Genomic DNA, 15,676 nt, shown 5'->3' on the forward strand with positions numbered 1-15,676 from the left:
TCAGAGCTTTCATAGTCACATGGGTGATGTACCATGTATCTCTACCCAATTTAACAGCTCTTTTGTCATACTCTTCCATGCCTGCAGCATTCTGGATTCAGATTTCCAGATGGACCTACAGTGGCTCAAAAAACTGTCCGCATGTTTTGACATTTTTCACTATCTATGATATTGTGTGAGAACAAACAAATGCCTCAAGGACATGGTTATACCACATTGTAGTATGGCTTCAGGGCTTTCACTTGAGCCCTACACCGTGGGAATCGGTGGAGATATGATGGAGATACAAGGCTCACAAAATGGTGACTCATGCGGACAGTTTTTTGAGCACATATTAAAACTATATAAATCATCATTTATGACACCATAACAATCATGCCACCATTAAATAAATTATAAAGTGGTGTCATTATGTCATTTTAAAACCATATCTAACTATACAAACCAAAAATTTCCATATGTCATGGTTATATTCACCATGAAAGCCACTCCCCCTGCTCAAAGGGATAATATCCTCTCTCTTTCCTATTCTGGCCTCTCTGCTTGTCAAATTTCCTCTAGAACTGGAGTATCCAAGTCCACTGTGGCCAAGTTCATCAAAGAAAGTCACACAGACAAGGAAAACTTCTGTGAAGGGCGTCTATCCAAGCTCACCTCTACTGATAGGAGGGCTATTATTCAACATATCACTACAGGAAAGGCTGATAATGCTGTCCAGGTCACCTATTACATCAATTCACCATCACATTCCCTGTCTCTTCACACACTGTGAGAAACATTCTCAAGACAGCTCATCTCAGGTCAGTAACAAGGAAGAAAAGGCTCTCCTCTCTATCACACATAAACAGAGATGACTAACCTTTGCCTTAGCCCATCAGAATTGGATTACATGGACTGGAAGCATGTTATATGATCATATAAGACCACAATAAATAGGATTGGGTCAGATGGCAAGGTATATATGTTAAAAAAGAAGGGTGCTAGTCCTCTCTGCATATGTGTGATAGAGAGGAGAGCCTTTTCTTCCTTGTTACTGACCTGAGATGAGCTGTCTTGAGAATGTTTCTCACAGTGTGTGAAGAGACAGGGAATGTGATGGTGAATTGATGTAATAGGTGACCTGGACAGCATTATCAGCCTTTCCTGTAGTGATATGTTGAATAATAGCCCTCCTATCAGTAGAGGTGAGCTTGGATAGACGCCCTTCACAGAAGTTTTCCTTGTCTGTGTGACTTTCTTTGATGAACTTGGCCACAGTGGACTTGGATACTCCAGTTCTAGAGGAAATTTGACAAGCAGAGAGGCCAGAATAGGAAAGAGAGAGGATATTATCCCTTTGAGCAGGGGGGGTGGCTTTCATGGTGAATATAACCATGACATATGGAAATTTTTGGTTTGTATAGTTAGATATGGTTTTAAAATGACATAATGACACCACTTTATAATTTATTTAATGGTGGCATGATTGTTATGGTGTCATAAATGATGATTTATATAGTTTTAATATGTGCTCAAAAAACTGTCCGCATGAGTCACCATTTTGTGAGCCTTGTATCTCCATCATATCTCCACCGATTCCCACGGTGTAGGGCTCAAGTGAAAGCCCTGAAGCCATACTACAATGTGGTATAACCATGTCCTTGAGGCATTTGTTTGTTCTCACACAATATCATAGATAGTGAAAAATGTCAAAACATGCGGACAGTTTTTTGAGCCACTGTACATCCTGTGAGTGTTCAATGTCACATTAAATCCATTCTATGTTTGCTTATCATCCATCTACAAGTACAAATGATTACTGTATACTAAGGTTGTCCTGGTAAATGAATATCATGCATCCTGATTTGTAAAATGCTATCACATTCAGGAAATGCACATCAAGCCTTTATCACTAACCACAGCTATGTTTCTTTGCAATGGTATCAAGTATACTATCATAATTGAAATCCCATTGCTCTGCAAAGACATCACAAACCTTTGCATAATATCACACAATCACACTGACCACATCCTTCCTGATCTTACATCTATACACCATGTCCTACATACTCTCTCACTTACAGCACTTTGTTTGAAGACCAGATCATCACTCACTAAGTCTTCCATGGTCATGGTGAACACATTTGCTAGACTCACACATCTTGAAATTGATAATGAAGAAATGCTTTGGCATGTTGACATGACTGCCTTCTCCTAGTTAACCCACCTGGTGCTTTGGACTGACTTCTTCTTCAACAATTCAAATGTACCAAGGATGGTCAAACATCTTCTCCAACATGCAACCCTGAAAGTCCTTGTTTTCCATGCACCTGGTCACTGCACATGTGCAAGGATCCTGGAATTCTATGGAATTGTAGATCCTCACATCATCATCGGACCTTCAAAAGTGCTTGTATGGGATCATTTTGTACATGCTTCCATGTTACTTTGGGAACTCACAGATAACAAGGCAAATATGCATGGCCTGAACCACAGTAAGTTCATCCAGGCCACTCTGACTTGAACATAGTGATATCAATTGATGATATCATACAGGAAAGCATCATTGCTTCTCTAACAATACTTTCAAAAATCAATTTAGGGATTTCATGGCTCTGCCCTGGGTACCTGAACACAATGTAGACTGTGGGCTCATCCAGTGTTTGGTAGCTGGGGGTTCAGATGGATTAAAGTAATCAATCTATTCTAATGAGCAACAAGTCCAGTGATGACTCAGAAAAGGATTCCACTGATGAGCATTCCCTCAATGATGATGCAGAGGAGGGATCCCATAGTTATGTCACAGACAAGTAGTGTGGTCTAGGAGCATCATTTCCGCTGTTTGTTCTCTTTTGTACAATCTGTGTCTGTTACCAAATATATCCATGTACATGCTACTAGAAGACCTTCCTGCATTTATGCATGATATTGCGCCCAACCCCATTTAGACTTCCCCTGTCTCCAGACTCTGGTTAACTATGTTTCCCTTTTAATTATTGATCCATTACATACATTTCATTTCCAGTGTTCATTATTTGTGATCTGTCCTACTTACTAATAGACTTTGCATATGCTTCATACATAGATCCAGCATGATAACATCAACTTACATACATGCTTCATATATTTAACATCAGCTGGTCCACAGTGTGTGCACCTATGGCATCAGAAAATGGCATGATGTGATGTTCAAATATCATGATAACAAGTTCCAGCATCATCTGTAAGTTCTGTTATTCTCCAATGTATCTAGAGTCCTGTCCCTCCTTTCTTGTTATGTCCTTGCTCCCCATGGGAGCAAAGAGCAGTTTACTCTGATGCTTACTGTGTCTCATTTACTTCTTTGCTCTTGCATCCTCACTCTCCATGGAAGCAATAGAGTAGTTTGCTCTGGCACTCACTGTCACTTATTTCCCCCATTGCTTCTGCATCCTTGCATTTACACAAATTTGTAACTTAAGCTGATGAATAATGGGTACATAGGCTATCTCCATGTCAATACAAATGTACTACCTATGTCAGGTGAGTGAGACTAACAGAAGAGCAAGCTCATCTTCATAGTACATGTGATCAAAAGGTGTTGACATACTTTTTTCTGTTTTGCATCTAGTGTGTGCCAGTAGTCAAGTATAGGTAAGATCATCATGACACCCTTCTTCAACTCCTTTAATACTGACTGTCATTCAGGCAAAAATCACCAGGCAAGGACAGGATGGCTATGATGTAGAACCTAATTTTATCCATACAAAGCATTGAGTGTGTGTAATATTATCAACATTCAGACAACCATAGTTTAATACAATTTTTTTTTTCAGAATTGTACAATATATTGAAAGCACTACAACTACTTATTCCCTAGATGCCTTTTAATGTACTGCAACTGCTGTCTTAGTTCTTTGCACCTGAGTTTGGCATTCTTGTTGACTTCCCTCATGCATTCCAGATGCTGCTCCACCTTCCTGACATCTCCCTCCAAATATTGCCTCTTCTTCTGATCAATCTTTCTCTTATTCCTGGCACTCACATCCTGGTTGTTCAGTCATTTTCCTAGCAGTATCATTCACTCAAAGAATCACATGAACTTCCATGTGGATGTGGAGGATCTTTATGTTGGACAACTGTGACATGTGTCACTTTAGTATAGTAAAAATTGTCAATATTGAGTAAAAATAAACATACAATTGGTGCACTGCTCCTGGCAGGTGACACAAGCTTCATCTGACTGGCCAATGCAGGAGGCACAACCAGGGTCTCTCACTGTGCATACTGGGAATGGCTGCATCTTTGAATGTTAAGCTAAGTGACAGATGAATTGTTGTGGCAGAGTTAAGTGAGTGATGACCTTGATTGATCAGTGCAAGCAAATAATTTACAGTGGAGTTCAAATATGGATGTAGGCATAGTGGTGATTTTAGATGAAGTGGATCATCTTACTGTCAGCTGAGATGCACTCTGTGGCCACTTTGCTCAGGAGTAACAATGCCCTGTTGAATGTACAGTGGCTCAAAAAAGTATCCAAATGTTTATGCATTTTTAGGTAATTGGATAATAGCAAGCCAGCACACAAGTACCATATAAAGGTATAGTAACATGCCTGAAAGCCTTACATCCCAGCTAGAATCTGAGATATATATTATGGGAATTAGATCATGTATGGGCAAGATATGGTAATTCTAATCACATGACTCATTTGGACACTTTTTGACTTTATATCCAAATCACAAAATCAGACCATTCACACATGATATTCTTGATGGAAGTGGTGCAATAATAAATATTTAGTCTGATTTTAATATTATTTACATATATAAACCCACATACCATCATGAACTTTAACATGATCATCATAAAGCCCATCTTCTCTGCTCAAAAGGATAGTATCCCTGTTGTACTTGCTATAGCTTGGTAAGAAGATAAAACAAAAACTCTGTCCCATCACTAGTGTTGTTAGCAATACTGCGCCATTGTGCCACACCAGTTTTGCCACTCTGGCAATTGCTGGCAAACTTGGAGGGGTCTGTGGCAAAACTTGGCACATCTAGTAGTAGGTAGAGGCTGACTCAGACAATCTGTGACAGATTTTCTTCACAGATTTGCCATCAATCTGCTGCTCAGATCAGTAATACTAAGTCTATCTCTATGTTTTTACCCTGTATTGAATTGTATGGTGTGTACCATCCCATCATCCATACTCCCTGCACTTCAGAGATCTTAAAATGTCTGATGAAAAGCATCCTGGTGGCCGCCCACCAGCTAGAATCATCACTGATAACTTCATGGAACTCGAGTGAGTCAATAACAAGTCTTGCCGAAAATTCTGGAAGTGCAATTATTGCACTCCAACCAGTGACAGTGGTCAACACATTGAAGGCCAAGCTTACACCTCACAAACCCAAAAGAGTGCCCGGATGCTCCATCATCCATTCGCAACAAAGCTCACAAGGTCTTAATGCAGAAAGGTGCTGCAGTTGGCCAGACAGAAGCACCATTTTTCTGTGACACACCAGCTTTGGATGTTGCTGAAACAAACAGTAATGGAAATTCTCAATCTGATGTTGGGACAAGCACTGTCATTAAAAAATGGAAGGCTGGTGCAGGTACACTCGAAAATTATGTTCATCACACATTGACTCCTGTGCAGCAGGAAACTGCAAATATCAAGCTGTTTCAGTGAGCCCAGCTAAGCTTAAGTCTAAATATGCTTGCATACTCATCCAAGTCTTCATGCAGCTATGTAGTTCACAGCAACAGTCCATTTTCTGTCACCAAAAATCCATACTTTCTCAAATTCATCAACTACATTTGGCCATCATATATTCGTCCCTTATGTTATGTCTTATCACATACAATCATGGACTCTGAATATGCATGAGTTTCAATAGAAGAGATAGGGCGCCTGAAGCAGAGGCATAGGTTGACACTTCTCTTCAACAGATGGGAAGATAAGATCTGTCGAAGCTTGTATGGTTCTGTTGTAGCAGAGGTTGGGCAGTACCCAACTGTCCTAAGTCTTGATGAGCTCACTGGACATTGAGGCTCCACTGATAAATATTTGGAGACCATGAAAAAGGTGTTGAAGAATATGGAGATAGAAAATGGGAAGAATCTAATTGCTTTGACAACAGATGACCCAACCATCATGCAATCTTTCTGTCGCAAGTTTAAATCTGAATATTACTGGGTTATTGTAAGTCAAGCTCAATACAAAGTATGGATTTAGCCTGACGACTGTAATCCCAACCAGACTCTCGCATGCTTTTTGCATGGTCTCAACACCATCATCAGAAAGATTGCCTCATACCCCACTATGAAAAACTGGCTACAAAGTCAGCTCGCATTGTCTCGTACTTCAACCAGTCTCATTACTGGGGTGGCCAATTGGATAATGAAGCCCGAAGCATGAACATCAATCATTCGATGCAGACTAATACTGAGTCATGCTGGTATGCATTAATCTTCCAAGCTATGAGTATTGAGGCTTATTGGTAAGTCCTTGAAACACTTAATTTACCCAAATTTATTGAATCTCAATCACCACAGAGGTGCACTGGGTAGAATTTGTGTGCAACCAGATGCCCAAAAGAAGACAAACAACCTCTCACCTGTTGCACCCGAAGTGATCAAAACTGTCCTTTCTGACATGGAATACTGGCCACATCTGGGCCAATTCATCAAAACATGCAAGCCCATTGTCGATGTGATTGGAAATCTTGAATTGTGGGATGCTACCTGAGCAGACTGCATGCTCGAATTAATTTGGTGTGCTTGGCAGATGATGTGTCTTCAAATCAAAGATGGCAAGGACATTGGCTTTTGGATGCATGTCAAAGCTGTCTTCAATCATGAATATCATGCCATGAACACCAATATTCACGCTCTTGCCCTTTTCTTGCATCCAATGTGCTGGAAACTTGCTGTCTCTCAAGCTGCAAAGAGCTGAACATTTGAGCAGATGTGCACAGCTGCTCTCAACATTGCAAACCAATGGCATTGGGATGGTGATCAAGCTGTCAAACTCGGTGAGAATCTAAAGCAGTATTACTAATGCAAAGGCTCATTTGCAGGTGGTCAAGCTGATGGGAAGGACTGGTGGGAAATATGTACTCAGCCTCAGTGGAGGATAATGTGTGGAGATGTCAGCATGAAAGTCAAATCCAAGGAACTTCTTAACCAGCCCAAGGTCCTTGATGTTGAAATAATCTTCCCCTTGACATTGGCAAGGAAACAGGGGGAATTAGGCATGCCTAATGTACCACCTGACAATGCAAAATGTACAATTCCCATCATAATCAACTTGGTCAAAGATAAAGACTGCATAGTTGATGATGCGAGTAGTGATGGACAGAAGGACTGCAAAGACAAACAAACAGTTCAGTTTGATAGGAATTGACTCTGGTATATTATTATAAGTACCTGCAAAGACAAACAAACAGCTATGGTAAGTGTTAGTGATTGTCAAGTATGGTAACGAGTACAGGGATCTCACCCCAGTCTGATAGGAATTGCCTGAGATGAAACAACACAGGACTTATTAGCACCTTGGTTATTGCATAGGATGAGAGTGGGACCAGTCATGATGGGCATGTGAATTTCGCTGATAAGGCTGCAAAGCCAAATAATATCTTTCAGCAAGTTCATCATAGCAACATACTTAGCTTCTGTTGACAACAATGCAATAATGTTCTGCTTCCTCAAGCCCCAAGCTACTGGCATTCCTGCAAGTGATACATGTCCTGAAATTGAATGATGGTGAGGTTGTGAGCCCCAATCAGTGTCAGTGTGGGCCAACATGCCCTCATTGGGGTCCATGAGGTTGAGATGAAGTTCCCACATGCCTTTGAGTAGCACAAGACATGTTTTGCAGCTTGACAATTGATTTTACCATGATTTTGAGTGAATTATGCAAGAATTGAGGTTACAAACACAATATCAGGGCAGGAAGTTCCTGTTAATCAAATTCTAAGCTGTTTAATTGAGCTACTAGAGCTCAGAGCTCATAACCACTCAGAGGAGTTTCCACTACACAAGAAGTGGGGAGAACCTTAGGCAATGTCTCTAGAGGAAATGCAATGAAGGAGAGATCTGGAGGATGGAAGGACAGGAGGTCCAAAGGCATGAAAGGATGGGAGTCTGAAGGTATGGAAGATGGGAGGACTGAAGGTCTGAAGGTATGGAGGTATGGAGGTATGGAGGACAGGATATCTGGAGGTACAGAAGGAATAGGGGCTACATCAGATGAAGTCTGATGTAGAAACAAACCAAGATAGACTACACTTAGATAGAGCCAGAGAGATAGGAAGTGGACTGAAGTCCAGAGAGAGGATAAGTGCTGGAAAGGCAAGACTCTAACCTAGGAAATCAATCCCTAGACTTGGAACAGAGACATAAGAGACAAATCTGAAGGTCCAGATTTCTGGCCAAGGGAAGGATTCTCTAGGCCTGATAGAAAGGATGGAACTTAGATGGACTGAAGTCTAGGAGAAGATTGGGCAAGTCCAATTTGAGAGAGCAAGTCTAAGATGATATTCAGAAACTACAAGAGGCTATATACTGTAGGATATCCAAGAGGATCAGTAAGTAAAGGAGTAAGGCTATGTATAAGCATATGGAAAGTCATTAGTAAGTAAGATGGAACATAAGTAAATGAAATTGGACAGTTTTTTGAGCCACTGTATTTGTGATCCATTTCTACTTACCGATAGACCATCCATATGCTTTGTACATAGCCTTGGACTCTGCTGATTGATCATTCCATTAGATACCTATAGCATATAACCTCCTGTAACTCTCTGTAGTACCTCAGTTCAAATATCAACTTAGTTCTGCTCATTCCTGTCCTCCAGACCTGAGTATCTCTACTCTCGTCACCCTCCAAGACTTAGGATTGATTCCTATAGTCTATCCACATCCGCCTCTGTCTACAACAGTCACTACTGCTAGCTTCTAGTCTGGACTCATCTGGATTAGCCTTATGATACTTATCCCACATCTGGAAGTCATCCGGATCCACTATGCTACCCATCCAACCCTCCAGATGCGTTAGTCTTGCCTTCCTGAAATAAGGGGCAATACTCAAGTAAGGGGCACAGCACACAAGCTGAGGCCGAAGCCCTTAGGATCTGTTAAACCTTGAGTATGAACTTAACACATATGGACAGTCTATTGGTAAGTAGGAAAGGATCACTAATGATGAAATGGAAATAAAGCATAGGTAATGGATCAGTGAGCAGGGTGGATATATAGATAACCAAAGTACCAGAGTCAGGGGGTTACCAAAAGGAGATGAGTGCTGGTTGTGGATTCAGATGAGTTGTGGACCAGACCAGATGAGTGGACAGATGGCATGAGGAGATGTTGGATGGAGATAAGATGTGGATCTGATCTGAGATCCAGATATGCGGGTATGACAAGATCCATAACCTTTTGAGTATGACCTTAACACATGCTCTCACACCTACTTACAATGGATGAGGCCAACATTGTTATGTCCTTCCTGGCATGCAATTTTTTACTTAGCATTACTTATAGACACAACCTTCCTTAAAATTTTATCTTCCTCAGAAATATTCACTCAAAGTTTGCTAAGTAACAGAATGATGGCTTTGGCATCCTTAAACATCCTTATGTACCTTATGAAGTTGCCAAAGGAAATTAAGAGTTGAAAAGGGACTCAAGGTTTTCCTGATGATCAATCTATCAGCTAATGTTGATAGTGTCATAGCATCATCATTGATCATGATCTTCAGACTGGCTTCATCCAAGCCATCAATGTTAGTGAAGTACCACAACTCAATGTACTTGCCTTTGTCCAATTTTCTTAGAGCATAGGAGCAGGGCATGATAGTTGGATTGTTTGGAATACTGGTGGCAAGGATAGGTATATACTTATGTTTGTTCTGCAGTTATTATACATGTCATATGCCATTCCATACCCTCAACTCTAAATCCACTTCTCCAGATATCCAGATCTGAGATCCGGATCTCCAATGATCTGATCTATCTTTATCTTCCTTCCAGAATCCAAACCCTATATCAGTGCCCAACCCCATTTAGACTTCCCCTGTCTCTGGACTCCAGTTAACTATGTTTCCCTTCTGATTATTGATCTGTTACATACATTTCATTTCTGATATGCATTATTGGTGATCTGTCCTACTTACTAATAGACCTTGCATATGCTTCATACATAGCCTTTATGTCTGCTGACTGATTCCTATATGATACCTACAGTATATAAACCTCCTGTAACTCTCAGAAATACTCCAGTTGGAATATCATCTTAGTTCCTGCTCATTCCTGTGTCCTCCAGACTCAAGCCAAGTCTCTTGTCATATTCCAAGTCTTAGGATTGTATCCTAGACTACATCTCTGGCTCTACCTTAGGGTAGTCTATCCCCTGTTAGTTTCTAGTCCAGACTTCATCTGGATTAGCCTTATCTGCTTGTCCAAGTAACATCCGGACATCCATCAGATTTATCTCACATTTCAGATCCGGATGTCCATTGTCCGCCCTAGTCAAATCCTGGAAACTCCAGATGACTGTTCTAGCCCCTGGAAATCAAGGGCACATACTCAGGAAAGGGGCACAGCATACAAGCTGAGGCCAAGCCCTTGTGATCTGACCCCCTTGAGCATGCAATATCCTGCATGATTTTGGAATCATGCATGTGTTACGGCGAACCGTAGGTCGACTAGGATGGGCGCGGCGATAGGTACTCGATAAGAGTATGCCTAAAGCCGGATCATGTCCTCACAAATGTAAGGTTCTTTAAGACAAGTAAGAGAGAGTGTCTCCGACTTGAATATCGGTTATCAGACGATTTAGGATTGGGGGTCCTAAGCGAAGGATAGTTCAGGTAAAACCTAGTAGATTAAAGTGAAGTTTTATCTAGGTACATGACCGGGTTTATATAGGCGTAGGTACGTTTAGGGCAGGTACGCATACGTCATGAGTCGAGTCAGAGATAAGAAACATGAGTCAGCTAGTGACGTCATGGGTGAGTCAGAGATAAGGGATATGAGTCAGCTAGTGATGGCTCATGGCGATCATGCTGTAATACAGATATGGAAGGATGCTTGCCTAATGATGGCACGAACAGGTGCGGTCATGGCGTAGTACACGAGTAAAGAAAGGAGAAAAGAGATAGGGGTAACCACAATCGTAACAGCATGGACATGACTACTAGGTAGCCCCCTAAAAGACAAAGTCTGTTAGCTTAGGCATCAGGCTAGTCAACCCATACCTTGGTTTCAAACCTTGGTCAAATAGTTCAGTTTCCCCTCTGTGATTCATGAATTTATTATATCTTGAAGAAAAGTCATTTGTGAGATGGGAATCACATAATGACCTAGTTGATATTGTGAAGCAAGAAGGTTAAGGTATTGCCTTGTCTTTGGCTTATTCACTTTGGCTAGAGAAAACCATAGAGAAAAGTTCAAAGCCTAACAAAAACCTATCTAAAAAGCCTGTGTTTTGTGTCTTGTTATTGTATTATTATTTCTGAGTTGTTTTCTCTAGTATTTCCTTGATTTATTTTTCTATTGGGATGCTCTGACCCATCAGATACTTCACAAAATTGTACCTACAGGGTATGATGTCATAATGATGTCATATAGCTCCACAGATACTCCTGCAAGTATTCTGTTGAAAGTTATGATGTCATGATGATGTCATTTGTTCTGGAATGTTCTGCTCCACAATGACTCACCTCTGATGTCATTACTCCACCTATGGAATATTCTGGAACATTCTGCTCCACTTCTGATGTCATTGCTCCGCTTTTTTACTTACATAATATTCCCACACAATATGTATATAAGGAGGGCACATTCTCCCCCAAAAAATAGGATCTCCCACTTGTAATCATTTGAATCTCAATTAGAACTACTCACTGTGAAGATTGTTGCTTACAAAGAAAGCCCCTTTGAAGTACCAAGTGCAGGGAAAAGACATTCCCTTGAGATTACATAAGTTTCTTACAATAGAAACTTAGTTTATTTGAGACCCGCTTCTCACCTAGTTTTCCAATATTGACCAACACAAGCTTTGGTCAATCTGACCATTTGTGAGACCAGTTTCTCACCACTTTGTGCCTATTTGACCAACCAGTCTTTGGTCAATGTATTTGTATTTGAGACTGTAGTTTACAGAGAATCATCTTAACAAGGAACCATGTTCCAGTGTCTAGATGGTTTATCCTAGACAAGTTTATAAGTTGGGATATAACACAAAAGCTCTGGCTAAGTTAATCACATAGATTGGTTTAGCAAGCCTCCCAAGAACTCACATGTTATCTACCACAAAAGAAGGAAAGTTGTAGACTGTGTTAATCAAGGACTGGCAAGAAGTCTTATCCTAGTGTAATTGTGGTGTCATTACATTTTACATGCATTTATATAAGACCCTCAGTTATTAAGACAGTGACCTTAACAATACAAGCGAAAAGGACGAGGAGTCTATAAGGACAAGCACGATCTCAGTCTCTTGAAAAGAACTGAGATGTCTGGGTGCTACTGCTGGCCCTTTTAAGCTGGGTGGCTTGACTACTGTAGGAAATAAATGCGAAACATAAAATAAAGGGAGGATGTGAGCCAACATCAATATGTCGTTCACCTTAGTCCATTCTTGGCTTGCGCTTGTACCTCACTCACTTGCTCTCCATACCTAGGTCAGATCCTTTGGTCTTCTTCATCTCAGATCTCTCTGAGTCCAACATGTTCTTCTTCCTTTCTTCTTTGCAAGCAGTTTCCTCTTCAGTGATATGTTCTTGGTTTGAATGTTCCCATTCATCCTCTAAACACTGCAGGTGAGCCTACTGTTCTCTGTCATCATCTGTCTGTTGCTGCCATAACAGCTTTTCCACACTATTAATATTGGCCTCCCAGATAGGAAAAAATGCGACCAAACCACAGTGTAGTCGAGCAGAAGGGGACTTGCAAATACTGTGTGGTAGTATGAAGCAAGAAGGGTGAGAATGTGAAAGGCTGTGTCATCACATAGACCTTGTTCTACTTATGTTCGTTCTCGTGTGTAACATGGTCAGACTGCCACCCACATAACCATTACACCAAAAGGTGAAATACTGAAAGCTTAGCTTTCAGCATCAGTGACAGTATATGTACTGATTATGGGAACTCAGGTAAGCCAGTGTGCTTACACCCTCCCACATTATCAGATCTTTTTATCCCCCACCAGTCCTGCTCCCAATCGCGAAGGCACTGTTGTTTGTGTGGGAATTTATCCAAAACGGGAGAGTACATATGGTCACCCCAAGGGCGAACCTTGGAATTTGACCTGGAGCGGGTTGGAACGCCCAACCTCCTGCAAACCCTAAGCTTTCAGTATATGTAACATGGTCAGACTGCCGCCCACATAACTGTTACACCAAAAGGTGAAATACTGAAAGCTTAGCTTTCAGCATCAGCGACAGTATATGTACTGATTATGGGAACTCAGGTAAGCCGGCGTGCTTACATCGTGCCTTGAACTTACTTAGAAAACAACCTCTTCTCTCGACACTGTGGATGGGAAGGAACCTGTTCCCCCAGGTGATTATTACTATTACTTTTCCTACATCTTATGGGTGCAATCCCCGTACTACAACGTGCTATCTGAGGCTGACTTGGTCAGTTGTCACTTAGCAACATCGTTTCCACCAAAAAATCAAAATCAAAATCAAAATATAGTAGCCAGCGCTCCACCGTCGTCTTGACTCGAATCCAATGAACCAAACAGCTTTCCTCCTGGACCATTTTTGCCGAAAGTAAAGCCGACCCAGACACCGCGGGCTTCTGGCTCTTCTTTTTCCTTCACCTTCTCCACATTTCGCTGCTTGTCTTTCACTTCAGCGTACTTCGCCATGTCTTCCGCAGAAGTGAAATCATCATAGTATCCAGTGTCAATTTCTGAGTCAAGAGCAGGCACAAACGGTGCGCGTGTTGAGCGGAGGTCATCCCACTGCATCCCGTCAAAGAAAGGGTGACCTGTGACTTGGGTAAGAGTGGAGTATCGAACGCTTGAGTGCGAGATGAGCCTGAACAAGAAACAAGAGGGTTCAGCGTCGTCAGACAGTGCGCGGTAGCAAGTCCTGTACCTAGTCACAGCATCCCATGCAATATCCGTCAAGTTGAAGATCAAGTCTTCGGGCTTATCATACTCTGGCCTTCTCAGTACCTTTGTCCAGTTCTTCAGGTTTGTCCAGGTCTCCTCCGGCGTGCTGCCGCTGAACGGTGGAAAACCAGCGAGAAATTCGAAGAATATGCAACCTAGCGACCAATAGTCGACTGAATAAGTGTATGGTTTGCCTCTGAGGACCTCGGGCGCCATGTAGTCAGGTGAGCCAACTATGGAGTCTGCATACCGTGGGTCTTCAGCGCGGATAGATTTGTACATTGAGCGGCGTTCCAGGGTGGAGCGGTAGACAACTTGGACGTCTTTCACTTTATCGAGCTGAGAAATATTAGGGCACACTGGATGAATTCAGGGCCACACACGTACCTTCAACTTCATCGATTCAATGCGCTTGGGATTGAGAGCACCTGTGGCAAGGCCGAAGTCAGTCAGCTTGACATGTCCGGTGCCATCCACAAGGAAATTCTGGAGGCGCTATCAGTACTACGGAGCCTGCGCATGCGACAGTTTCACCTCCGGCTTCAAGTCACGATGAATGTAACCAAGCTTGTGAAGCTCGTTGACAGCGACAAACATTTCTGAAATATAAAACCTTGCATGCTCTTCCTTGAGAACGCCAGAGTTGTTGAGGAGAGTACGAAAATCGCCTCCGGGAACATACTCCATTGCTAAATACACGTGTTGCGCATCCTGGAATGCGTATAGAAGTCTGACGAGCCACGGTGTCTTGGTTGCGGTGAGGATGTCGCGCTCCACTAGGACGTGCCGCACCTTGGAATGCATCAGTCCTCACGCGTATCTGCTAGTGGGGTAAAAAAAACCTCGTCCATCTTGAACAATGTACGTTTCTTCATCTTCTTGAGAGCGCATATCTCTCCTGTGTCCTGTTTCCGTGCCAAGAACACCTCACCATAACCACCCTGCCCCACTTGTGCGATGATGTGAAATTGGTCAACCCTCAGCTTTGCTCTGCGTTTCCTCAGAATAACTCTCTCTCGCCCGCAATACGATTTGAATTCCTTTGCGCACTCGGCGGCTGTTAGCTGCCTTTTGGCAGTATCTGCGTCAAAGCGTGCCCTCCTTTCCTTCCTGGACGCGATATATCCAAGGTTCATAAAGTAATAGTCGAGAAAGACTGGCAGGAGCATAGACAATGAGATCGCGGAAGGTCTCAAAGTGAAATGCTCACATAATTGGGCAACGGTGGCTTTGCGCTTGACTTCGGAACTCTGGAGCAACTCCCTCTCCCAGAGCTGAAACCCACCTGCTTTCACGGTGGTCGCGTTTCGTGCAGTGTCCATTGAAATGTCGTCAGACCATGCGCCGCCGCCAGGCTTTGCGGTACCCATGTGGACGTCCCGAAGTCCCAACGTGATGCCCTTTGCCGTGTCCATATGTATGTCTCGATATTGGGGTGAATCTGATCTAGATGGAAGGGGAGCCATGCAGAATATCTCAGTTGATATCCTAGAGGTTCCTGACCTATCGATCTTGCTATCGATCTTTGTACGAAGATGAATTTAAGTACTATGGTTTGGTTCTTATACCTCATTTAGATAATTGATA

The 15,676-nt window shown here is 42.2% G+C and overlaps 3 protein-coding genes across 3 annotated transcripts; 1 reads left to right on the forward strand and 2 right to left on the reverse strand.

Moving 5' to 3' along the window:
* Positions 1–5,195: 5,195 nt before the first annotated feature.
* Positions 5,196–6,712, forward strand: BJ212DRAFT_1300720 (uncharacterized protein; the record flags this gene model as incomplete). Its single annotated transcript, XM_041333027.1, has 6 exons — positions 5,196–5,266; positions 5,350–5,649; positions 5,914–5,987; positions 6,015–6,166; positions 6,224–6,305; positions 6,552–6,712. The coding sequence occupies 6 exons, from the start codon at positions 5,196–5,198 to the stop codon at positions 6,710–6,712; spliced, it is 840 nt and encodes a 279-aa protein (XP_041191904.1).
* A 2,992-nt stretch (positions 6,713–9,704) lies between these two features.
* Positions 9,705–9,878, reverse strand: BJ212DRAFT_1222012 (uncharacterized protein; the record flags this gene model as incomplete). Its single annotated transcript, XM_041329399.1, has 1 exon — positions 9,705–9,878. A coding segment is annotated over one exon (174 nt), but the record flags the coding sequence as incomplete, so codon positions are not given.
* A 3,612-nt stretch (positions 9,879–13,490) lies between these two features.
* On the reverse strand, positions 13,491–15,635 carry BJ212DRAFT_1363759 (AGC/NDR protein kinase). Its single transcript, XM_041335996.1, has 6 exons — positions 15,300–15,635; positions 14,932–15,245; positions 14,624–14,881; positions 14,477–14,575; positions 14,073–14,428; positions 13,491–14,012 (listed from the first exon to the last, which is right to left on the reverse strand). The coding sequence occupies exons 1-6, from the start codon at positions 15,553–15,555 to the stop codon at positions 13,655–13,657; spliced, it is 1,641 nt and encodes a 546-aa protein (XP_041191906.1). The 5' UTR covers positions 15,556–15,635; the 3' UTR covers positions 13,491–13,654.
* Between the last annotated feature and the right edge of the window lie 41 nt (positions 15,636–15,676).

This window comes from Suillus subaureus (assembly GCF_016647635.1).
Source record: "Suillus subaureus strain MN1 chromosome Unknown BJ212scaffold_21, whole genome shotgun sequence".
Classification (NCBI taxonomy): domain Eukaryota; kingdom Fungi; phylum Basidiomycota; class Agaricomycetes; order Boletales; family Suillaceae; genus Suillus; species Suillus subaureus.